This window comes from Anolis carolinensis, chromosome 1, assembly GCF_035594765.1.
Source record: "Anolis carolinensis isolate JA03-04 chromosome 1, rAnoCar3.1.pri, whole genome shotgun sequence".
NCBI classification, from domain to species: Eukaryota; Metazoa; Chordata; class Lepidosauria; order Squamata; family Dactyloidae; genus Anolis; species Anolis carolinensis.
In genome coordinates, this window is record NC_085841.1 from 210,708,923 (window position 1) to 210,735,100 (window position 26,178).

The 26,178-nt window shown below is 43.5% G+C and overlaps 2 protein-coding genes across 5 annotated transcripts in view; one reads left to right on the forward strand and one right to left on the reverse strand.

Annotated features, from left to right (window-relative positions):
• The window catches only part of slc25a12 (solute carrier family 25 member 12), a 99,428-nt gene extending 76,815 nt beyond the window's left edge, over nucleotides 1–22,613 (forward strand). The window contains exons 14-18 of the mRNA XM_062964448.1: nucleotides 13,701–13,841; nucleotides 16,369–16,507; nucleotides 20,324–20,482; nucleotides 21,340–21,430; nucleotides 22,010–22,613. Of these exons, the coding sequence (XP_062820518.1) occupies nucleotides 13,701–13,841; nucleotides 16,369–16,507; nucleotides 20,324–20,482; nucleotides 21,340–21,430; nucleotides 22,010–22,190 (711 nt within the window). The 3' untranslated portion in view covers nucleotides 22,191–22,613. The remainder of the gene's footprint in view (nucleotides 1–13,700; nucleotides 13,842–16,368; nucleotides 16,508–20,323; nucleotides 20,483–21,339; nucleotides 21,431–22,009) is intronic.
• Nucleotides 22,614–24,238: 1,625 nt separating this feature from the next.
• Nucleotides 24,239–26,178, reverse strand: part of dync1i2 (dynein cytoplasmic 1 intermediate chain 2) — a 52,545-nt gene continuing 50,605 nt past the window's right edge. For all 4 annotated transcript variants that reach the window (XM_008118865.3, XM_008118866.3, XM_003226154.4 and 1 more), the window contains one exon: nucleotides 24,239–25,103. In XM_008118865.3, the coding sequence (XP_008117072.2) occupies nucleotides 24,990–25,103 (114 nt within the window). In that variant the 3' untranslated portion in view covers nucleotides 24,239–24,989. The remainder of the gene's footprint in view (nucleotides 25,104–26,178) is intronic.

The following is a 26,178-nucleotide window of genomic DNA, read 5'->3' on the forward strand; positions in this document are numbered from 1 at the left end:
GTATTTTGGACTTCTGCTTCCACAATTCCAAACAGCTGCTAAGCTGACAGGGATTTCTGGGAGCTGAAATCCAAAAAGAACTGGAGGACCAAAGTTTGGGAACCCCATACTACACCATTGTATATGATGGCACTTGAGGTCTACTTTATCAAGGAGGGCAGCCTGTTGAGTAGCCTGTTTCTCAGATGTTTTGGGCTTTAAGTGTTAGCAACAAGATTATGAACTTTGCTCAGTAGCTAAAAGGATAGCCTATGTGGTTACTTCAGAACTAGTCGTGTAATTTGTAGAGCAAAGGAAACCAAGTTTCCACTACTGCTCAAGCACTTGGCACTGTCACCTTTGGGCCTATATATGTTGGCATAGATAGTCATGTGTAGCACAGAGTTACATGCAGACTTCATGAAATCAAGAGTCTAGAGCAGGGGTCCCCAAACTAAGGCCCGGGGGCCAGATGCGGCCCTCCAAGGTCATTTACCTGGCCCCTGTCCTAAACTTTAGACTTAGGGTTGATCTAAGTCTATCTGGTCTTTGGAGGTCTCTTTGCTTAGCTACAGCCTTATGAGGCCATCTAGATGGCTTTTGGAGGTCTCTCTCCTTACCTATGGTCCTATGAGATGGTCTAGATGGTCTTTGAGGACCCCTTTCCTTACCTATGGTCTTATGAGACCATCTTGATGGTCTTTGGAGACCTCTTTGCTTACCTATGGTCTTATGAGATCATCTAGAGGACCATGCTTCATCCAGCATATGCAGTGAAACAGGGTAAATGTAGCTGGAGGTGCTTGAAAAATGTCTTTGTAAAACCATAGAGCCCCCCTCTCTGTTATTTAGTTTGTTCTGTTAAGTCTTTGACTGTAACACAAACTTCTGCAGTATCTTATGAAAGAGTTTATCTCCATACCATGCAACTGTCACAGACAACAGCCTGAGTTGTGGCCTAGACAGAACCCTAAACAGGACTTTGCATTTCATTGTTACAATTGTTTAATTGTAGTAAGCAAATCACATTACATTTCGCCCTCCACATTTGCAGTTTTGGCTTCTGTGAGTTTTCCGGGCTGTATGGCCATGTTCTCTCTAGACTTTTCACCTGAATCTATGGCAGGCATCCTCAGAGGTTGTGAGGAACATGGCTATACAGCCTGGAAAACTCACAGCAACCCAGTGATTCCGGCCATGACAATTACTGACTTTTGCAGATTTGATTATTTGAAATTTTTTTTTGAAATATTATCTCTAGGAATATCCAGATCCTCCAGTGCAATTCTGTGATCAACATCAGGTGGATGTTGATTACAGAGCCATACTGGATGACCTAGAGAGACCTAAAGATGTTTTTTTCTCAGGTAAAAAGATAGTAGTTTTAAAGTGTGCAATATTTCACTTTCACAGGTGCTCAATGTCTCTAACCCAAATAAATATGGAAGGATAACTTTATGTTTACTAGGCTTCTGACACAGTTTTAGGAAGGGTCCTTTCCAATAAAATATAGTTCACCATTAAACCATTGTTCTAAATCAGGGGTCCCCAAACTAAGGCCCGGTGGCCGGATGCCACCCATCGAAGCCATTTATCCGGCCCCCGTGGCACAAGGGCAAAAGGGGGTTGGGCTAAATGACCCAAGGGGTCTCTTCTCTTACAACCCTTATTATTATTATTATTATTATTGTTGTTGTTGTTGTTGTTATTGTTGTTATTATTATTAGAAACACAACAAGATGAGTCCACAGCAGACACTGCTGGCTGTTGTACTGGATCACATGCCGGACACTTCCCAAGTGTTTAGGACTGTGTGATGTATCGGCGAATAATGCGTGCAGGTCCCAGTAAGGTGGCCTTCTGCAGCTGGCAGGTGGGGATTTTGTCAGCGCTGATTATGTTTAAGTGCAGGCCAAGGTCTTTAGATCACCACTGGGACCACCTTGACTGGTTTGTGCCAGAGTCTTTGTAATTCAATCTTTAAATCCTCATATCGTGTCAGCTTTTCCAGTTGTTTCTCCTCAATCTTGCTGTCACCTGATATTGCAACATCGGCAATCCATACTTTGTTTTTTAACATGATTGTGAGGTCAGGAGTATTGTGTTCCAAAACCCTGTATTATTATTATTATTATTATTATTATTATTATTATTATTATTATTATTATTATTATTATTATTAACATTGAGGCTGGGTGGCCATCTGTCAGGGATGCTTTGCTTGTGCTTTTGGTGCACAGAGGCAGAAGGGGGTTGGACTAAATGGTCCAAGGGGTCTCTTCCAACCCTCTTTATTATTATTATTATTATTATTATTATTATTATTATTATTATTATTAACATTGAGTCTGGGTGGCCATCTGTCAGGGGTGCTTTGCTTGTGCTTTCGGTGCACAGAGGCAGAAGGGCATTGGACTCAATGGCCCAAAGGGTCTCTTCCAACCCTCTTTTTTATTGTTGTTGTTGTTGTTGTTGTTATTATTATTATTGCTTGGTGGCCAACTATAGTCCGGCCCTCCAACAGTCTGAAGGATCGTGAACTGGCTCCCTGTTTAAAAAGTTTGGGGACCCCTGTTCTAAATGATAAGCAGCCAAGGATGCATTTCTCACCTCACCCCAGAAATGCTGTCCTTTATGAAGCTCACTCTTGTTAATGCATGCTCTGGAGCATTCCAGTCATATTTCAGAAAAAGAACAGAAAACCATAGTCGGCTTTAGTTTTCCAGATTTTTCAAAAAAACGAATCTTTTTGTTTTTCTTTCTTTACTAGTTTGTTTTGCCAACCCAGCAGGAGATCTAATTTTTTAAAATATTAAAAACTAAACAGAGCTCAAAATGTTATTTATATTTAGTTACCACTGTTTATCTTGTAGATTTGAATTTTCTTTTACTCTATTAAGGTTTGAGGGTTTTTTCATTTGTTTTGTTTTCAAGGCAATGTACAAGAATAGTCAAAACAACTTAATAGGAAGATCAAGACATTAAAGACAATTTTGTTTTCAAATGCGATGTGAAGAAAAATTATTTGGACTATTATTTTGCAAAATGCTCATACTGTCAATGCACTATCAATTATTTGTCTCAGAATAATCCACTGACTGACTACGTCCATGTGATGTTCAGATGCATGAATACATGTATTGTTTACTTTCACCCTTCTACAGAACAGCAGTGAATTCATAGTGATAAAATTGTCAACTTAAAGAACCTTTGTAGGGCTAAGGTCATTCTGGACAAAAGTTTCCCATCCCTTTTGGAGTCTGGGGCCCTTCTGTTGCAGCCGCTGTCTTTCTCCATTGCAGGAGAAGCTGTTTGAGTGGATTTCCCCCGGCTGAACTTCTTTTACCCACAAGTAAAGGAACAGGGCCCTTTACATACTGTAAGTTAACACTTCCTTCCACTTTAGTTGCCATGGTCCATCATCATGCAGTCCTGGGATTTGTAGTTTAGGGAGGGCTATTTAGAATTTTCAGATAGCTTTATTGCCTCTGAATGAACTACAAACTCCCAAGACTCCAGAGAAAGACAGCTAAAGTGGAACTATAGCTGTATAAATTGTGTAGTGTGAAACCCAGAGATCAATTCAACTCATGTCATCCCAAGAAAGGGCAGATGAAACTAGGAGCACTGTCTCCTTTCTCTCCCTTTAAGAATTCATCAAAATAGTTTTTTTTAAATTGATATTCTACCTTTCCACCATATAAGACCCAGTATGGCATATGGCAGAGGTTAAAATAAAATACAGCTAAAACAATTTATAATATGCAACTTTTTGAAGGCACTAATTTAAAAAATGTTTAATAAACATTTGAACTTCAGTTATAAAGATAAAAGTTTAACAAACCTACCTATGAGGAGACCCATTTGCTACAGGCAGCAAATGCCCAAGTCCTATTTCCATAAAAACTCACAGGCATTTTTACCCGCCCTTGTTTTCTATATCCTTTTCACATTCTCTTCTGACTGAAAAGATGCTTCTCCCCCAATTGCTGTAGGTAGGGAATGACATGGTGCAAAACATATTGCTGTTATCACCAGGACCAGCCCTAGGGAATTTTCAAGTGTAAGCAAGCAGTATTTTTGGCGCCCCTCCCGCCAAACTAATCACTGAAAAATAAAAGGTAAAAGGTAGAGGTGAATTGAATGTATAGGGACTAATGCAAGATACTCTACTTAGGTAGAAAAAATGAAGTGCATTAGAGCATAGGATGCTACTTTTGGGGGCTTTTATTGTGCTTTTCCTGCATGGAAGCAGGAGGGGTTGGACTGCATGACCTTTGGGGGTCTCTTCCTACATTATTATTATTACTATTATTATTATTATTATTATTATTATTATTATTATTATTATTATTAGAGGCTGGGTTGCCACTTGTTTATTTATTTATTTACAGTATTTATATTCCGCCCTTCTCACCCCGAAGGGGACTCAGGGCGGATTACAATTAACACATATATGGCAAACATTCAATGCCAACAGACAAACAACATACAGTATAGGCAGACACAGAGGCATTTAACATTTTTCCAGCTTCACGATTCCGGCCACGGGGAGCTGTTGCTTCACCATCCACTAGTGGCTGTACTTCCTCATTCCTTTCTCGTGTTTTGCTGGCAGTTTTATGGTGTAGTAAATTAGTCAAATTAGCCTCCCGCATAAAGCGTACCTAAATTTCCCTACTTGACAGATGCAACTGTCTTTCGGGACTGCATAGGTCAACAGCAAGCCAGGCTATTTAATGGCCGGGGGCTAAACCCGACCCGGGCTTTGAACTCATGACCTCTCGGTCAGTCGTGATTTTTGCAGCTGGTTACTAGCCAGCTGCGCTTTTATTGTGCTTTTCTGCATGGGAGCAGGAGGGGGTTGGACTACATGGCGTTTTTGGGTCTCTTCCTACTCTATTACCTCCATGGAGCATGCCTTCTCTTGGTTGCTTTTGAAATCCAGAAGCATGTGAACAATTTTAACAGAAAGGAGGAAACCATGAAAATGAACAAAATCTTGACTACCAGTATTTGAAAAACTCTAAAATCAGAACAGTAAATAAAGAGCAAGACTCAAAAAGCAGGGGAATTCCAGACAAGAATCAATCAGTAAGTGAAGTTTATTTATCTGTGGAATGTCCAGGCTGGGGGAAAGAACTCTTGTCTGCTTGAGGTGCTGTGAATGTTGCAGTTTGCCACCTTGATTAGCATTGAATGGGTTTGCAGTTTCAAGGCCTGGGTGGTAGCTGCCTGGGGGAATCCTTTGTTGGGAGGTGTTACCTAGCACCTCCCAATGAAGGATTCCCACAGGCAGCTACCAGCCATGCTTTGAAACTGCAAGCCCATTCAATGCTAAGCAAGGTGGCTAATTGCACTTCAAGCAGACAAGAGTTCTTTCCCCCACCCAGGACATTCCACAGATATATAACCTCACTTACTTAAGATTTCTAAGGACTTACCTTAGGACAGGGGTCCCCAAACTAAGGCCTGGGGGCCGGATGTGGCCCTCCAAGGTCCTTTACCTGGCCCCCACCTTCAGTTTTATAATATAATATTTTTATATCAGTTTTAATAATATAATATATAGTATATACATATAATATTGATAAAATATTATAATGTTATACAATATAATACTAATAATAATACCATATTGTAATATTAATTATATGTTATATATTACATATAATATTACAGTATAGTGGTATAGTTCAATATAGTAATATATAATACTAATATTGTGCTATGCTAATAATATAATATATTGTATGTACATACAGCTGCTCTGAGTCCCCTTCGGGGTGAGAAGGGCGGGATATAAATGTAGTAAATAAATAAATAATTTTAGACTTGGGCTCACCCAAAGTCTGAAATGACTTGAAGGCACACAACAACAACAACAATCCTAATTAACTAGACTATCTCATTAACCAGTAACAGGCCCACACTTTCCATTGAAATCCTGATAGGTTTATGCTGGTTAAAATTGTTTTCATTTTTAAATATTGTATTGTTCTTTCATTGCTGTTGTTGTTTTGCACTCCAAATAAGACATATGCAGTGTGCATAGGAATTTGTTTGTTTGTTTTTTTCCAAATGATAATTCGGCCCCTCAACAGTCTGAAGGATTGTGGACCGGCCCTCTGCTTTAAAAGTTTGAGGACCCCTGCCTTAGGACTTGCCTTGTATTTATCTTTCGCAGCCAGGTAGCAGAACTAGAAACGGAGGGAAAGGGAAGGGGGGAAGGAGGAGGAGGGAGCAAACGCAGTCTCCGTGGAGCATGCCTTCACTCCCTCGCGTCCTTTCCCCTCCTGCCTCGCACTCAGTATGGCAGGCACAACACAGGAGAGGAAACAAGAGAAAGGAGGTGAAGAGACTTGTAATTTTGGAAGCATACTAGAGAGAAAGAGAAGGGTGGCGCACGAGGGAGGAGAAGGGCAGCTTGCGACTGTTGTGCGAGAGGAGAGAAGAGGCCTTCCTCTCCTCCTCTCTCGAGCGGAGGGTCCTGATCTTTAGGTTTGCTCCTTTTAATTTTCCCGCGGATAGCTGCTCCTCCTCTCCTCCCCCTCCCCTCCCAGCGTTGGAGAGGCGGTGGGAGGGAGGAAGAGCCGCAGCTGCTCCTTAGGTTTCTTGGGTGCTCCTTCGCTCTTCCCCTCCCTCCCAGCTTTGCGGGAGGGGGAGAGCCACCCCAAAAGCCTGCTTCTTCTGCCTTCCCTCCGCCTTCTTGGGGCTCCTGAAGCCGGCAGGGCCCAGAGCCAGACGAAGATGGAAGAAGACTAGGGAAAGTAGCCTCACGTTCTGTTCTGGAAGGGGGAAGAGGAGGGAAGACGAGAAGGCCATGGCAAGAAGAAGGCAAAGGAAGGAAGATGGAGAAGGGGAGGATATGGGGAAGGGAAAGGAAGGGGGAGCTGCTGCTGCAGGGCTGGGAGCAATGTGCCTGCGAGAGTCCCCCACCGCACAGAAGCCGGAACCGAGGCAGCCGCTCTACAGAGCAAGAAGCTCCATCATCGCCTCGCTCGGGAGTGGAGAGGGCCAAAGCTCTGCCGGATTTTCCCCCTTCTGCTCACCCTGAGAGAGAAGCGGAGGCAAGCAGGCCGGCTTGGAGGCGGGCTAATCTCTCTCTCTCTCTCTCTCTCTCTCTCTCTCTCTCTCTCTCTCTCTCTCTGCTGAACTGGAGGCGCCTCAACAGCGCCCTCTATAAGCTTGCGCCTTCTGCAGTTGTGTAGTTTGCGTATGGCTAGAGCCGCCCCTGGTTACCAAACAGTGAAAATCCCCTTTTCTTACAAACTGGAAAAGCCCAAAGACGTATGATCATGTCAGTTAATTGCATTTTGTTTTTCTGAAAGAATGTGAAAACAACCTGGGATTCAAGTAGTGTTTGAGCTGAAATGTTCAATATCTTGGCTTTCTAAAAGCAATTAAAGCATTTGTGCTATCCAGCATCTATTTAAAAATCAAATTAAAGCTATATCTTTGGTTATATCAAGCAACGAAAGCTCGGAGATTTGCTGAACTATTATGAGCATGAAATATGTTGTTTGGACACATTTTTGTGCCATGGTTTTCAGTTCCATGTTGCTGCTGGATGGGTCTCATGGATTTTTGCAATATTGGTGTTTTTTGGAGTAGCAATGTCCTGTTACAGATCTGTAACAGATTTATTTATTTTGTGTCAAAAGCATTGCATAATAAATAAGTTTAAAAGTGATAAAATAAAGGAATCACAAACAGCTAAATAGTTTTGGACCAAAAGCGGGCAACAGTAATCCCATTGTCCGTAGCTTTAAACAACTCCTCCTCCGTGCATGAGGCAGGGCATTGTGGGCAAGCATGCATATGCGGAGTTGTTTGTTCAGCTCCACAGTCACACAAGGTGGAAGATTCCTCCAGGTAGTGCCATCTTGCCAGGTTGTCTTTTGATCTGCCCACTCCACTTCTCAGTCTATTTAGGGACTTCCAAGTTGCCCATTCTTGGTTTGCCCCTGGAGGCAGATTAAATACCAGATTAAACAGATTAAAGAACAGGAAACAAAGCACAAGAATAAATAGACAGTGTTTATAATGGAGGGAAGCAAGAGGCATGTCTTGACCAAATATATCTGTAGAACCTTATTCATAACTGTTGAGTTGGAACAAATGGCCAGATGTCCAATTTGCAGATGATGCCGAATTATTCACTTAGAAGCTCACCCAGAGATGTTTCCAAGATGGATAAAAATGCATGAAAATTATCAAATGTGGTTCAGTGAAAACCACTGCAAAAGTTGATCAGGCCAGAAATTCCCGACTTGCTATATGTACTCCACTTAATGGGGTCCAAACTGGTAGTGAGTGATCCTGGAAATACAACCTTGTTGCACTCCAGGAAGTGTCAGATTGTAGAGTCATTGAAAATATGCTGGAAATAATTTGTTAATAACCTCCTTTTCCTGAAACAACTCAGATTCAGCTATGTGGATGTCTCATAGCACTTTCTTCTTTGAATGATCCATTAGTGGATGTGGTGTGAATGTGACCAGGTTATCTCTCATCCAAGGAAATCTCTAATAGAGAAGCCCTGGATTCAGGCAGAGAAAATGGTTTTTCTAGTATGTTTAAATCTCTCTCAACCCTCTCTTCTGATTTCTGGATTCTTGTTTGTTGTTGTTGTTATAATATCATACCATCATAGTGCTATTGCACTTACATTTAAAGTGGCCACCTATACTCAGAAGTAATACCTAGGACCAGTTTTACCATCGTCTCCTGTTTGGATAGGCCAACCACTTTTCTCCTGGGCTTTGCCAGTATGACCCCAAACTATGGGCCTGAGTATGGGACATCGCTTAGCCTACTCTCTTCCTGCTCTTTTGTCACAGATATTTACTAATGCAGATGAGATGGATAAAGAGAAAAATTGTTTATGTTGACAGTGCCATGCTCTAGTGCAGCACTTTCCAGATATTTCATGTTGGTAACACACTTTTTAGACATGCATCATTTTGTGACACCATCATTCAGTTTTAGCAAACCAGAGGTTAAACCAAGCCCGTATAAGAAGTATGGACACATACTTAAATTGTAATAATGAAATGTATGAGGACACAACATAACTCTTCAAAACTTTTTATTTATATATTTTTAAAATATTTGATTTATAAAAACACATTTTCAGGATTTTTTGTCATTTCTCATTATGTTTGCATGACACACTAATGTGTCATGACACGCAGTTTGGAAAGCTCTGTTCTAGTGTCTTTGAGAAACTGGAATAAAAAAACTGAAAGCTTGGAATGAAAAGGCTGATAATATTTTCAATTGAAGTGGGAAAGGCTAAACCTAATTCTGCTTAGGTTTAGTAGCACCTCTTTTACATTTTCATAAAGGTTTAATTTCTGGTAAAAGCAAAGTGCTTTATTAAAGCAGATGGTCAGGTCCCGCAATCTGTTCCGCAGTGACCTCTGTGCACTTTGCCAAACGTGAAGGGTAGTATCCCGTAGCATAGCAAGGGAAAGTCTAAACATGTCACTTCCCAGTGCGTTTACATGCTTCTGGAGCAAAACTGTCATGTTAAATCTCCCTGTGAAATCTGAAATGCAGCTTTGTGAATGTCTTAGGTTAAAATGCTCAGCTTAAAGAGAGGAGCTCATGCAGCAATGTCCTATGAGGGATGGGGCTTCTGCTCTGCTAATGAAATATAAAACAACTTGACAGCTGTTAAATTTGTGTCATATCCAGGCTGTAGAAATGGAGAATGTCTGTTTGTTTCTGTCTCATTCACTCCCTCCACCCACCTCCCACCCTTTTCAGTTTTAACTGTAACAGATGTGGTAATGGAGGTGCACCCATTATTCACTCTGAAACAATGCATTTCTACTTAAAATGATAAAATGCACTGGTATGAAAACCTAATAGCCATTCCAATTATTTAAAGTAACAGCAGCCTATTTTTATTCAGCTCACCTTTTACTACCAAGCGAAATGTTTTAAAAGCTTCTGCTTCTTCAGGTTAAGAGGTAAGAAAATTGGCCTGCTTCAACCAGCCTTCCTGAACCCATCCTGTCCAGTTATCTCGGGCCACACAAGTCCCATTATCCCCCACCTCGGGGAGAAACACTAGGTGCCCATGACCATGCTGGCTGAAGGACTCTGAGCATTGTCATCCGCAAAAAAAAAAATCAAGCTTTGGTCTTGTCAACTCACTTGAGGGGTACGAATCTGGCTTCTTATGGGATCTGCAGTGATGAGCTTCTGATCTAAAGTGCAACCAGAGAACAACTTTCCCCTGTTTTTTTGACCCAGGCAGGGCCGGCCCCACTCATGCGGCAGCTGACGCCGCCGCCTCGGGCGCAGGCCCGGGGGGGCGCCGTCAGGCTGGGCGGGAGGCGGGGCACCGCCCTGACGGTGCCCCGCCTCCCGCCCAGTGCGCCCTGGCCCGTCTGGCCTGCTAGAAAAGGCCAGACGGGCGAGCGGGAGTAGCGTGGGAGGCGGGGCCAGCTCTGACGCCGCTCCCCCCCCCCCCGCCCAGCGTGCCTTGGCCCTGCCTCCCACGCAGCGTGGGAGGCGGGGCCAAGGCACGCTGGGCGGGGGGGGGGGGGAGCGGCGTCAGAGCTGGCCCCGCCTCCCACGCTACTCCCGCTCGCCCGTCTGGCCTTTTGTAGCAGGCCAGACTCAGCGGAGGTTTCTCCAGGCCGCGATTGCGGCCTGGAGGAACCTCCGCTAAGTCTGGCCTGCTACACAAGGCCAGACGGGCGAGCGGGGGTAACGTGGGAGGCGGGGCCAGCTCTGACGCCGCCCCCCGCCCAGCGTGCCCTGGCCCCGCCTCCCACGCTGCGTGGGAGGCAGGGCCAAGGCACGCTGGGCGGGGGGGGGGGGGGGGAGCGGCGTCAGAGCTGGCCCCGCCTCCCACGTTACCCCCGCTCGCCCGTCTGGCCTTGTGTAGCAGGCCAGACTTAGCGGAGGTTCCTCCAGGCCGCAATCGCGGCCTGGAGAAACCTCCGCTAAGTCTGGCCTGCTACACAAGGCCAGACGGGCGAGCGGGGGTAACGTGGGAGGCGGGGCCAGCTCTGACGCCGCCCCCCCCGCCCAGCGTGCCCTGGCCCCGCCTCCCACGTTGCGTGGGAGGCAGGGCCAAGGCACGCTGGGCGGGGGGGGGGGAGCGGCGTCAGAGCTGGCCCCGCCTCCCACGTTACCCCCGCTCGCCCGTCTGGCCTTGTGTAGCAGGCCAGACTGAGTCTGGCCTGCTACAAAAGGCCAGACGGGCGAGCGGGGGTAGCGTGGGAGGCGGGGCCAACTCTGGCCCCGCCCCCCCCGCCCAGCGTGCCCTGGCCCCGCCTCCCACGCTGCGTGGGAGGCGGGGCCAGGGCACGGGGGGCGGGGCCAACTCTGGCCCCGCCCCCTACTATTCGCCCTGGCCCCGCCTCCCACGCAGCGTGGGAGGCGGGGCCAGGGCACGCTGGGCGGGGCCAGGGCGCCGGTGGCGGGGGCGCTTTTCAGCACCCCCGCTTTACATAAAAAAATATCTCCGGCCGGCCCTGGACCCAGGTGTTCTTACTGGGATGTGATGGATATGGCTGCTAGTCTGGAAGACTGCAGACATTTTTGTATTCTCCTGTATTCTACCCTTTGTGCTCACTAAGGTGATTACAAAATTAAAAACATTATTCTCACATAGAGAGCAGTCTGTCTCTTCCTAGGCAGTCGTGATTTTGGCTGGAGTGACAGCTTGCTATGAGACAAGAGGGAACTTTGAGCTTTTAGCAAAAGATACCTGAAGGTGGAGGTGTGTGTCTATGGCTGGCACCATGAATGGACCTTTTTGTTGAATAGAGGAGCACCCAGATGGCATCTGCAGCCTGTGTCCAAACCAGGGCCACCATATACACAGCTCGGGCTGTGGCGCAGGCTGGAGAGCAGCTGCAATGAATCACTGCAATGAATCACTCTGACCAGAAGGTCATGAGTTCGAGGCCCGCTCGGAGTCATGTTTGTCTTGTCTTTGTTCTATGTTAAAAGGCATTGAATGTTTGCCTATATGTGTAATGTGATCCGCCCTGAGTCCCCTTCGGGGTGAGAAGGGCAGAATATAAATGCTATAAATAAAATAATAAATATACTACATAATGCTCAGTGTGACCTGCTCCGTCATTGCTCTGTTTTCTAATACTACTCCGTGATCACTACAGGTTGATCATCCATTGAACAGAACTCCGAAATCCAAAATATTCCAAAATGTCCACATAGGTAGCTGAAAAAACGATATTTTTGCTTTCTAATGGTTCATTGGACAAACTTTGTTTCATTCACAAAGTTCTTTAAAATATTGTATATGTTTATGCAAATACAGGTACTCCATAATCTTAAACACAGGGCACTTATGATATGAAGCATTTCAGATAAAAAATACTCAATCTGTACTAAAGATATTATTTAAATTACCTTCAGGGGATGTGTTTAATATATATATGTGTGTATGAATATAAATGAATTGTGGGTATGAATATACATGAATTGTGTGAGCATTTCAGGTTTCCGAGCATTTCAGATAAGAGATATTCAACCTTTCCATACTGATATGCCTTCCTGCCAGTCAATAGTTGGATCATAGCAGCTAATTACATATTTCTGATTTTGTTCCTCCCTTTTTCCTCAGTGGCTGATATGCTTTACTGCGTTAGGCTGCAGATACATAGTCCATGTGGTGGTGACATTCTCCTTGTCCTTCATAACACTGAGTAGCCTCACTAAAAATCTTGAAAAACCTTCTTAGTTATTCCCTACTGATATAACTTCACAGTGTTTTAATACTCATCCGTATATTTTTTGATAATCATCCATGATTTTTATTATTCTCAGCACTGGATTTTGTATCAAAGAAAATGCTACAAGCAGGTGATCAAATCAGAACTTGGGAAAGTTGCTTTGTTTGACTCCAACTCCCTGCTCGTGATCCCGCCTGCGTCGCAAGCGCGGTTGGTGGGGACACGAGACAGGGCCTTCTCTGTGGTGGCCCCCCGACTCTGGAACACCCTCCCCAAGGATCTCAGACAGGCCCCTACATTGGAAGTCTTCAGAAAGAATTTGAAGACCTGCCTGTTCCAATGTGCCTTCCCAGATTAATAGGAAATCTCCAATACCAAGTCCCATAAGCACTTTATTAGAACTAAGATCGTATATCGCACTCTGCACTTGCCCTATAAGCCTTATATATCACCTGTCACATCAGCACTTTTAATCTTGTACCCATTACTCTGGCCCGGCCCAGTTTTATTGTGTTTTAGCGTATTGTTTATTGCTTGTTGTTTATACTGTTTTAATTGTTTTTAATTTGCCTTTTGTTTTGTATTGTTATATTGTGTGTTGAGGCCTTGGCCTTTGTAAGCCGCATCGAGTCCTTCGGGAGATGCTAGCGGGGTACAAATAAAGTTTAATAATAATAATAATAATAATAATAATAATAATAACTCCCTGAATTTTCCATTATTCTGGGATTTGTATTTAAAAATTCCTGATTTTCTCAAACTCTGATAACAACAACCATGTTAAGGACTGTCACAGTCACAAGAGACCCCAGAGCCGTATATTCACGTCATGCCCTTTCTTGTATTTTCAATATTTATGCTTCTTAATTATTATGTGGATCTACAGAATGTTATCTAGCCTAGAAAGCTGTTGACTCACACATAATAGAAACTCATGTGTTTGGTTTTTGAAGGAGAAAATGACCATGTCATGCTGTCTTTTTTGTGGTCTTCCAGGCAGGAGGTTCTCAAGTTATCTTCACAAATCCTCTCGAGATTGTCAAGATTCGCTTGCAGGTGGCTGGAGAGATCACCACAGGGCCCAGAGTCAGTGCCCTGACTGTACTAAAGGACTTGGGGATTTTTGGTCTTTATAAGGTACATTTATTCTTTTTTTAGCAGTCCTTGCAAAATCACTTTTGTGCTAAATTTACCCTCAAAATTGTTGAAATAAAATCCAAAAAGGTTCATATGAGAGGAGGGGAGGGGAGGGAAGAGGGGGAAAGAACCATTTCAAATCTGCAAACAATCTCTTCCTGCAGGGCAGCCTCACTGCTGAAAATGGAGAAAAACCCACATTTCTATTAGTGGCAGTGGGATGTTCAAAACACTCCTCCATGCCTTCCATGGGTTTTTATCCCAATCCGCAGGGAGCCCAGTACTGCAGACCTGCCGGCTTCTGGCACGGATTCGGTTGGTAGGGATGGGAGGGGCAGGGGGACAACAAAAAACAAAAAAGTTTCTTTTGTCTTTGTTTTAGAGGCTCAAATTGTCTTAACATTTATTTTGTGCCTCCGCTATCTCTATTGTTACATTCACAGCAGGCTGCTCTCTTTGTCTTAATAATACGATGACTGTGAAACAGTGGTAGAGTTTAGCGGGATTCAGATCTTTAAGAAGTTAAGTGATAGGATTTGTCAAGAATGAATTCCATTTAAAAATAAATAAAAATCAGCCAGACCCATACTGTACTGTGTTTTAGCAGAATGCCAGTCAACAGATTTTTTCCCTGCAGGTCTGCTTACTTCCATCATTAAAGATCAGAGGTAATGGAGCAGAAGCTATTACTTTTCTTAAAGTTGGAAGAATGCTTCTTTTTCCGATACCTTTTGCCAGCACAAGGAGCTAAGACGTAAATTCAGCAGATAGAGATAGCTGTGTTTTTGTGAAGTAATGCCGTATTGTGTTAGATTGTGATGGCCTTGTGACGACACCTGGTAGAGCTGCCTATGGAATGGCACCTTTCATTCAGAAATCAATAGATTAAGAATCTCATAGCAATAGCCTTTTCCTATAGGCACATTAGAGGCACAGGGACCTCTGGTGGCACAGTGTGTTAAAGCACTGAGCTGCTGAATTTGTGGACCAAAAGGTCCCAGGTTCAAATCCTGGGAGCGGAATGAGTGCCCGCTGTTAGCCCCAGCTCCTGCCAACCTAGCAGTTCGAAAACATTCAAATGTGAGTAGATCAATACGTACTGCTCCGGCGGGAAGGTAACGGCGCTCCAGGCAGTCATGCCGGCCATATGACGTTGGAGATGTCTATGGACAACTCTGGCCCTTCAGCTTAGAAATGGAGATAAGCACCAACCCCCAGAGTCAGACATGACTGGACTTAACGTCAGGGGAAAACCTTTACCTTTTATAGGCATATTAATACACAGAACACGTTTTTAGTGCAGCTGCTTGCTCTGGAGAAAAAAAATGTTGTGGTCACTTTTCCCCGTCAGTAAACCACATACCTTTCTTAAAGAAGATTGGCATAGGTTCCTTAAGATGCAGCCTGAACTAATTGGAATTGACTGGGTGCATCTGAAAAAAGCTGGTTTGTGATGCTTTGGATTGCAGAGGGTGTCGGCACAAAGTCTTCTGTATTGTGCATTTCTTAGATTAACTCCTTCATACAAGTTGTGCCTGTGGATTTGCGGTTTTTTTTTAATCGTGTCAGAAGCGACTTGAGAACATATTGAAAGTTATTTTTGGTGTGAGAGAATTGGCCGTCTACAGAGACGTTGCCCAGGGGACACCCATATGTGTTACCATCCTGCTGGGAAGCTTCTCTCATGTCCCTGCAAGCTAGAGCTGACAGACCGGAGCTCACCCTGCCTCACAGATTCGAAATGGCAATCTTCAGGTCAGCAACCCAATCTTCAGGTCAGGAGTCCAGCCAGCACAAGGATTTAACCCATTGCGCTACTGCGGTTCTGTATTCTCTATGGGCCAAGGGATGGAGCACGCCATGTATAAATAAGAGGAGGGGTCATGGGATTCTGTCTCAGGGCGAATCTCCCATTTAAAAGATGTCATAGACTGGAATGAAACCCCTAAAGACTCTTGAGGATTCCATCGTGCTGCACGCTTCAGACAGTTCTGGCCTTGAGCTGGAGCTCATACTTTTCTATCTCCTGATTGAGTCCAACAAGTGCCTCTGAATGGAGACAGGGAAATGCTTTGGGCCTCCATCCATTTCACACAGTGATGCCCACAAACGCTTTGCACCTCACTTAGAGTGTGGCACCTATAGACTTCTTGGGGACTCTCCATTTGCCCTTCTATTTGCTGTTGCTACTCACTTCCCCATTCATATGGGCACACACTCTTTTCTTGCTCTTGAACCTAGGAACCAGTGTTCTATTTTCATCTTGTACTGCCCATTTTATTTCCATGCCACCTGTACAAAAGGCACAGTGCTTTCATTTGTTCTTGCATTTTTCCAGGCAAAGCAATCCTGTACTGGTTCCTAGGGGAAATGCCCGAGGCCAGGGAGATATTTAGATTGTCTCTTCTGAGCTCTGTGCTCAGGAGGTCCCCATGTTCTCCCCAAGAACCCACTGTGGAAAAGTACTTTGCTTTTCTCCTCTATATGGTTATTTTCTTGCTCTTTTTTTCCCTTTCTCCTGTGATAGGGTGCCAAAGCGTGTTTCCTCCGAGACATTCCCTTTTCGGCCATCTATTTTCCCGTGTATGCTCACTGCAAACTGTTGCTTGCAGATGAAAATGGCCATGTGGGAGGATTGAATCTCCTTGCAGCTGGAGCTATTGCAGGTAAGTTTAGGCACAGGCTGTGGCGCAGGCTGGATAGCAAGCCAGCTGCAACAAATCACTCTGACCAATAGGTCATGAGTTCGAGGCCAGCCCGTGCCTGTGTCTTGTCTCTGTCTCTGTTCTATGTTATGGCATTGAATGTTTGCCTTTATGTGTGCAATGTGATCCGCCCTGAGTCCCCTTCAGGGTGAGAAGGGCGGAATATAAATGCTGCAAATAAATAAATAAATAAATAAATAAGTTTATAGTGTAACTTTCAGGGGACTTCTTCCTCCCCTTCTCTCGCTTCTCCTTCCACCCCGCCTCCCCATTTCTGGAAGTAGTTGATATTCATCAGAGTCATGTTTAGGAAGTGAATATACTATTGTATCTAACTGAATCTAAATTTGATCATTTTTATCCTTGGTGGGAGATGGTGTAATTTTGATGAGAGCTAATTACATTTGCATAATGTGGATAAACAGCTTAATACAGCTCAGTGACTTGTAGTCAAATCTGGTCTGTTGGCCTCAGTAGGGGGGTTGCAGTTGCAGTTGTTTCAGAGCTTTCTGCATCAAAGACTTATGTGTAAATCTCAAGGAAACATACTGAGGAAAGTGAAAATTGTCTGCCCTTTATTTTCATATACATGTAGTTAGGAGGAAAAAAACTCTTCATCTTCCTATATGTGTAGACTAGGAAAGCCTTTAGATTAGAATTTTTAGGGGATTAGAATGAAAGATTTTACTTTTGGGAAGCATATTCATTGCCATTTGAACCTCTTGGAAGAGTTAGTGATTTCCTTAGAAACAAAATTAAATTTGTGGCACAACCTGCCATCCTCTGGCAAACAGAGATCATGGATCTGGATGGAATGACTCAGAGCAGGAGTGATAGATTTTTGGCCATTCAAGTATTTTTTATTTTAATTTCCAGGAGTCCCGGCAAAGTGACCATTGGAAAGAGATTAAGAGAGTGATAGTGCCAAGTGGACAAAGTGAAGCTTTTCTGCCCTCAAGAACCCCCTCAAAGTTCTTTGCCCAAATGTCCAGTAGCACTTCTGAGCCTCTGGCAGATGATGATGTCCATTTCACCACATATGGGGTCATTTGGGGAGAGCCCCTGACTTTGTTTAGGTTTATATAGCATATTTTCATAAAAGAAAGGAACCATCCAGTCCGCACAATCCCGAAAGTCCCTATCTTTTGGCGTTCAAAACATCTAGAGGGCCAAAGGAAAAAAAAATCCAGCTCTAACACATGCATTTTCCCCAGTGGGTCCAATCACACTGTCTGTTTTGTTTGCATCTCGTAGTGACTTGTATGCAAAGAGTGCTCAGCCTGTTGCTTTTAAAAGATAGATTCTTAACCGCCCTCACCTGTTTCTTTTTCTTGGTTTGTGTCAGAGGCCCAGCTTTCCAGGTATGATGGTACTCTTGTTTGCATCTCGTCAGGTGTACCAGGTCATGTTTTGGAGGTGGTGTTTCTCTTTTGTTGAATTGGCCAACAGTACACCTCTGTTGGCAGTCAAAGCCTTTCTCTTTGTGATAAGATCACCTGAGTAGAGCCATTCAAGTTTTCCACTTTCACATTGTTTTTCTTTTAAAAAATGTTTAAATGTCGGAATTGCACAGCTCCATGGGCAGTTTAAAGCGCTGAGCTGCTGAATTTGTGGACCAAAAGGTTGCAGGTTCAAATCCGGGGAGCGGAGTGAGCGCCCGTTGTTAGCCCCAGCTTCTGCCAACCTAGCAGTTTGAAAACATGCAAATGTGAGTAGATCAATAGGGAGCAATCCAGTGGGAAGGTAACTGCGCTCCATGCAATCATGCTGGCCACATGACCTTGGAGGTGTCTATGGACAACGCTGGCTCTTTGGCTTAGAAATGGAGATGAGCACCAACCCCCAGAGTCGGACACGACTGGACTTAACGTCAGGGGAAAACCTTTACCGTTACCTATAGGCACCGAAAGATATTTTTCTGTTTCCCCATTGGAATGGGGAAACAGAACTTCCACAATGGAACAAGATCTGCCAGTTTTTAAAAAAAATAAGACAATGATTTTGGGCAGGACTTCTTAAGGTTACTTGACTTGTGACCTCTTTTTATACATGAGATTTTTAAGGGGAGGCAAGGAAACAGGCACACACCTGGAAGAGGAGGCATGGGAATAGAAGGGCAGACAGACATACACTGGTGAAAGCAGGCGTTGGGGAAGGACAGAAGGCAAAGAGACAGGCGAACACCAGGCACCTTCACCTTCTTGATATTTTTTGTCTCCCTGGGTATGAGGGGAGAGTATGGTAGGGCCTGGCACTGTGCTCTCCCCCCCCCCCCCATGAGCAGCACCGGGGGAGCAGGTGGAGGGGGGACATGGTGAGGCAATGGCCAGACTCATGCCAGGTGAAAGAACTCTGGGACAGGTCTCCCAGGCTGGGTGGCTCTCTTGGTCCCTCTTTTCAGCTGGTGTGGAGGCCCTCCCAGAAGCTGTGACAAAGGGGAACATTGGATGGATGCCGTGAGATCACTCATAACACGCTATTTGAATAGGGTTTTTTTTTTCCGTGTCAGGAGCAACCGGAGTTGCTTCTGGAGTGAGAGAATTGGCTGTCTGCAAGGACGTTGCCCAGGGGACGCCCGGATGTTTTTTGATGTTTTTACCATTCTTGTGGGAGGCTTCTCTCATGTCCCCACATGGAGCTGGAGCTGATAGAGGGAGCTCATCTGCGCTCTCCCCGGGTGGGATTCGAACCTGGCAGCTTTCAGGTCAGCAACCAACCTTCAAGTCACGAGGCTTTTACTCCCTTGGCCACCGGAGGCTCCATTTGAATAGGTATCGGAGGAGAGAACCACGAGTGTGATCTGTTTCATATCCAGTCCTCAAAAGCCATGAGGGAAAGCTGTTTCCTTCTTTGAGTGTTATAATGTACTCAGAGGCTTCTATTTGAAACTTCTCTTCTCCTTCCCTTCAGTTGGCTGATTTATTTTTCTTTGACACAACATTTTCAAGCATAACAGATACCATAAATTCTACCAAGGCAGTTTGGCCTATGCTGATAGCTGGGCACTTGAAAGCACATTTTGACAACATCTCCTGTAAAGTTTTGTGTTCCAAAATCTAGACCATGTAGGTATAGTAGAATGCAGAACACTATGGGAGAATCTTTAGGGCATTTCCAGATGACGTTCTAATTCTGGAACTATCCTGATTCAAACACAGAATATAAGGGACGCATAGGTTCCATATGTCATCTTCACTTTGTCGCCTTCATATATTTTCCCACCTCCTGTGTTTTTTTCCCTGGGGGGAAAACTATGTTCAAGTGTAAAAGATGGAATAACGGCACAATGTTCTTTCATTGGGAGCACTAGAAGCTAAATCCACGTTGTTAGTCCTTAACTATATGGAATGAATGGGGTTTACATAGGTAAATTAAGTACTGATTCCATGGATCTAATTTTAGCTGTTGAATTTAAGCTAACTTGGGAATTGTGTGACCATCCAGATGTTGGATGACCGCTCTTAACCTTCCTTACTGCTGCTCATACTGAGACTGCTGGTAATAGCAGTGTAGAAACCTCTGGAGAACAACACAATTCCCACCCCTGATTTGAGCCCATGGACACTTTTAGTCAGAGTTCTTACCAGCACATCACTGTATGGGAAAACATACTCTAGCATAACACAAGGAGGACAGTGATGTTGCTGACCTTTCAAGTGCACAGCTTTAGTGTTTGTCAGCAAGCATATACATTTGCAGATGCACTCTTAGGAGTTACTACTGTTTCTGCCTCTCTCTGCTGCCTCATCTCAGCTGTACTATCATTTCTCCTGAAAGGTGTGCCTGCTGCTTCCTTGGTGACCCCTGCCGATGTCATCAAGACAAGACTGCAAGTGGCTGCCCGTGCTGGTCAAACAACATACAATGGAGTTATTGACTGCTTTGGAAAGATACTTAGAGAAGAAGGGCCGTCTGCTTTCTGGAAAGGAGCTGGAGGTGAGAAAGGGATTTCATGTGTTGTGTATCTCTGGAAAGGACTGTCCTTTTTGTTTAGTAGTAGCTTACATATCCAAAGTTGGCTGGGTATGGGTTTTGTAATGCTGTTTATTAGAATTATCTTTTGTTAGTCTATCCACCTAAAAGGCACCGGATCTGTCCTTTTCTTTGAAGTCCCACTCTCTCAGTCTCAGAGCAAGGCACAGGTGCATGCACGCACACACACACACTCACACATCCCTTCCAAATACAAATTTTAAACTGCTACTCCCGTATGGGATGGATGTGTTTTTTGTAAGCCTCATTCTGGCCTTTTTCTAGATGCCATTTTGTCTGCCAGTAGAATGCATAAAATACACACAAGACTGACCAATAGCAATAAAATGCAAATTAACTACAGAGGCCACGGCAACCCTCTAGTCCACTGAAAGGGATTCCTAGAGTGTTTCTGTGTTGATGTCGTAGCCATCTTTCATTTTTTGTTTCTTCATCTGAAGTAGTTTTTGTATGTATATACTCCCCTTTGGCGGTTATACTTGTGTTCTGTACATATTTATTCAGTTTTGAGGCCCTAGCCCCAAAAGGGAGGAGGGTTTGACAACCCACCAGTATTTTAAATTGAACTATGAAGGGTTTGTGTATCAAGTTTGATCCAGATCCATCAAGCCACGTAGTTTTGGAGGCACAAACACACACGTTTTCTCTCTCTCTCTCTCTCTCTCTCACACACACACACACACACACACACAATTAAGTAATGTAAGATTAGCAGGCCAAGCTCTGGGGCCCTTTCTATTGGGGATAGCCTTTAGCAACTACTTAACTGTTGCACCATAAACACCATTCTCTTCCAATAGCACGGGTGTTCAGATCCTCCCCCCAGTTCGGTGTTACTCTGGTGACGTATGAACTTCTTCAGCGTTGGCTCTATGTTGATTTTGGAGGCATGTAAGTACAATTGGGATTATCTTCTAAGTTTTGGTCAAGAAAGGACTCAAACATTAACTTTCTTACTGAGGGAAGGGCCTGATGTATTTCTGTGAATTTGTGAAACTTGCTGCAGAAAGCATTGGAGTATTGTAATATTCTGACTCTTTACATAATTATTTTAAACAATATTCCTTATAATTTCCTCAATTACAATTAGAGGCTTTTTAAGGACCATGAAAATCTCCCAATCTCTACTTATCATGAAGCAGCTGCCCTGATTGATGGGTTGAAGTTCTCACTCTCCCTTATGTAAGCAACAAACATCTTCATTTTGAGATGTTCACACATATGTAAATCCAGTATTCTGGCCATGGTTCTTAAAGCTGGCTGGCAAGGAGGGTGACCTCCACTCACAATTATGATCATTGTTGAATCTGAGAGTTATGAACATCCCAGCTAGCAACTAGATTACTGGGCAGAAATTCTTTGGGGGGATGCTTAAAGGGGGCAGCATCAGGTAGGATTGGGTTTGTTGCTGTTATCCACTGATACTGGCAAGATCTAATCTCTCTTCATTTTCTGATTGTTTCCCACTAGCAAACCCTCTGGCTCAGAACATCCACCAAAGACTCGAATCTCCGACCTTCCTCCTGTTAATCCTGACCACATAGGTGGCTATCGACTAGCTACAGCTACTTTTGCTGGGATAGAGAACAAGTTTGGGCTTTCTCTGCCAAAGTTTCGGGCAAGTGTCACTCCAGCACAACCCAAAGCTTGAATCCAAAGCTGATCTTCCAAACCAGATAAAAATGGTGCAATGGACAGATAGTACTCTGCTCTTCCAGCCAGCTGCATGTTGCTCTAGCTGAATGGAGAGTTGATGCTGAATCACTCCTTTCTATACAAAACACAGGTTATCATTTGCACATAGGAGATTGATTCACGCTTTATGTTCTATGCATAGACCTCTCCTCCCATCCCAAAGGCATGAATTAGTAACCAAGGTTTGGCTTTGCACAGCTTGCACTCCATGTGACTGTACATATTGTACATCTTTGTACAGAGTCGTACATCATGGCGTTGATATGCAACTACATTTGTAGAAAAAAAAGATTGCAGTTCTAAAGAGTTTGAAATGTACAGACTGTTTTGAAAGTGTTTTATTAAAAATCATGTGACAATAAAATGTATTTAAAACCAATATATGGAAGCTGATTTTTCTTCATGTTGCTTGTTATGAAGCAATGCTTTAAATAAGGTGAGCCTGTCTTCCACAGCTTTGCCAGCCAGGTATAGAAGAGCAGCCTTGTGCAAGTCCAGAGAGCTGTGCGGTCAGAGGCCAGCTGGAACTAAGCCAAGTTATGAAACCGGACTGGAGGCAATGGAGAGGCAGCAATGGGTTCCAGGAGGAAAGTGTGCTTTCCATGTTATTAATTATGACAAAGGTATTGTTGAAGGCTTTCACAGCTGGAATAATGATTGCCGAGTGGCTTTGGGCTGTATGGCCATGTTCTAGCAGCATTTTCTCCTGACATTTTGTCTGCATCTGTGGTTGGCATCTTCAGAGGATCCTAGAAATGCTGCTAGAACATGGCCATACAGCCTGGAAACCACACAATATCCCAATTATAATAAACTTAATCATAGAATCATAGAATAGTAGAGTTGGAAGAGACCTCATGGGCCATCCAGTCCAACCCCCTGCCAAGGAGCAGGAAATCCCATTCAAAGCACCTCTGACAGATGGCCATCCAGCCTCTGCTTAAAAGTCTCCAAAGAAGGAGCCTCTACCACAGTCCAGGGGAGAGAATTCCACTGCTGAATAGCTCTCACAGTGAGGAAGTTCTTCCTGATATTCAGATGGAATCTCCTTTCCTGTAGTTTGAAGCCATTGTTCCACGTCCTAGTCTGCAGGGCAGCAGAAAATAAGCTTGCTCCCTCCTCCCTATGACTTCCCCTCACATATTTATACATGACTATCATGTATAAATATATACATGTAGTATAATTGAGTACACCAAATAATTTCAAATTCAAATCAGCCTGTGCCTTATGGGTTTATAGCAAAGCCTGTAGATCATAAAAACCTCTGGATCACTCCTAAGGGAATGGGGACGCCACACCACCTAATTCCTGGTGAGTAACCTGTACTAAGGACAAGAGGCGATTGCTAAGACAAAATGGTTTCCAATTGGCAAGAGGAACAGGCAAGGCGGCATTTTATGACTCTTTAATTTGTGTGCTGAACATATTATTCGTAAAGCAGGATTAGACTCAGAGGAAAGAGAAGTGAAAATTGGAGCAGCAAGGATTGAAAATACGCAGATAACACTGTATTACTAGCAGGAAATAGGAAAGTCTTGGAACAATTACTGTAGGAAGTCAAGGAGGAAGCTGCAAAGACAGGTGATATATATATATGATGGCAGATGATATGCATAACCTTACAGTAGATTATGAAGAGACAGAAATAATTCAAGATTTTATGCCCTGATAGGGTTACCATTAAGTCACCGTCACTTGATGGTTGCTAACAATGAATGGTCATGACACATACCTTTGGAAAGGTTTTATGTATAATCCATGGTGAAAAGAAATCACCAAGTATATTCTCCTATACCAGCATCCTTAAGATCAGAAATGGTGCTATACATTTTCTGTATCAATGACAAGAACATATTCTCTCTTAAGGTCGGCGTATGGACAGACTTTTTGTGGAGGGCTGCTTTGTGTGCATATTTTTCTCATATTTGGTAAAACAATTAAATTATGAGCTTTATTAAGTAAATGTAAATTTCTCCAGAAACCTAGAATTCAGACACCAAGTCCACAATTCACATTTTTATTATATGCACAAAATACAAATTGTGTTTTAAAAGTGATTCTATAAGTTCTCCTTTCTATAAACTACGAGCTGTGCCACCTTTGAAAAAAGGAGTCTTTGCAAAGACACTTGTGAGAAAAGGTCATGTACTATTTATTCATAAAGAATTAGTATCGTACTGCACAGATTTAACAAAAAAATTAAAGCAAGTGTTTTAGAAAGTTTCTGTTGCTTTAAAAAAGGGGGTTTACAGAGTATGCATTCATATACATGACCCACCACTGTAGCCTGGAGCCTACTGTATAATAATTAGGATAAAGGTTACTGTGAACAGATGCATGCACAAATCTAAGTATTTCCATATCAGTTCCCCTCTCCTCTCTGAGATGTTCATAGTCTTATCAAATGTAATTGGGGAAGGATCCCATTCAGAAACTTATATAACTTAATTGTTCAGAAATTGTTATATGCTGATGCAAGCTGGACAACCTAAGTAACTGTATATTATGTGGTTAGTGTTTCAATATACTCATTGCCAAGTCAGAGTAAATAATAAATAACAATGATCGTATTAAGAATGTGATTTAGCAATAGAAAGAATTTTTGCAAGATCTGTCTCGGTGATCTTTATACATTTGCCAGAGCCACAGTTTTCTCCACATCTTCAAGTTCTGTTGCCAATTAATACAAACTTCTACTCTCAAGCCCTCTTCAACCCATTCCCAAATAACTGCTAGACCACATCTTAAAGACCTAAGAAGGAATTCGGGTTGCTGCTTCCTCTTCTGCATCCGCTCTGTTTGCATTAATCTCTGCCAATGTCCGACCAAACCGTGTCCATTCATCACTGCGTGGGACAGCAATTTGCTGTGGACAAACAATTATAATGGGAGGCATTAGTGAAACATATTTCTTTCAGCTGAAAACTTAGTGCCTTAAAATCGATGTGTAAAATGCAAGGGGACTATGCATGCTGCTTTGTGAACTCTTGTATGCATAAACCATAGTAAAGGTAAAGGTTTCCCCGGTGTTAAGTCCAGTCGTGTCTGACTCTGGGGGTTGGTGCTCATCTCCATTTCTAGGCCGAAGAGCCAGCATTGTCCGTAGACACCTCCAAGGTCATGTGGCTGGCATGACTGCATGGAGCGCCGTTACCTTCCCGCCAGAGCGATACCTATTGATCTCACATTTGCATGTTTTCGAACTGCTAGGTTGGCATAAACCATAGGGGGCCATAAATAGTTCTTAAGAGGCTATGCAAATAAAAAGACCATCTGCAAGTGTGATATCTCAAAGCCTTTGTTGAGCCAGACTAAGTTCTTCATTTAAAAAAGGGCAGCTTTATAACGTCCTTGAACGGCCAATTCTCTCACACCAGAAGTGACTTGCAATTTCTCAAGTCGCTCCTGACACCAAAAATAATAAAACCGTAACAATAACAATAACAATAATATATTTATTTATTTATAACCTGCCCTCTCTACCCGAAGGCACTCAAGGTGGTTGTCCAGAATAGGTTGTAGTTCATTGGTGATACATCTGAGTGGTCTCAAAGGGGAGCTGTATGTGACCTCTAGTGAGATTCTGCCGTTTCTTGTCTTCAAACTTCTATAATACATTAATTCTGGGTACAAGTCTTGCCTTGTTCAGTTGTTGTTGTTGTTTACTGCATAAGATGGATACTGGCTGGAGAGCAAGCCAGCTGCAACCAGCTGCTATGAATCACTCTGACCAGGAGGTCGTGAGTTCGAGGCCCGCTCGGAGCCTGTGTTTGTCTTGTCTTTGTTCTATGTTAAAAGGCATTGAATGATTGCCTATATGTGTAATGTGATCCGCCCTGTGTCCCCTTCGGGGTGAGAAGGGCGGAATATAAATGCTGTAAATAAATAAAATAAATACTGTAGCTTGATGAATGTTGGTTGTAATTCCACAAGTTTGGCAT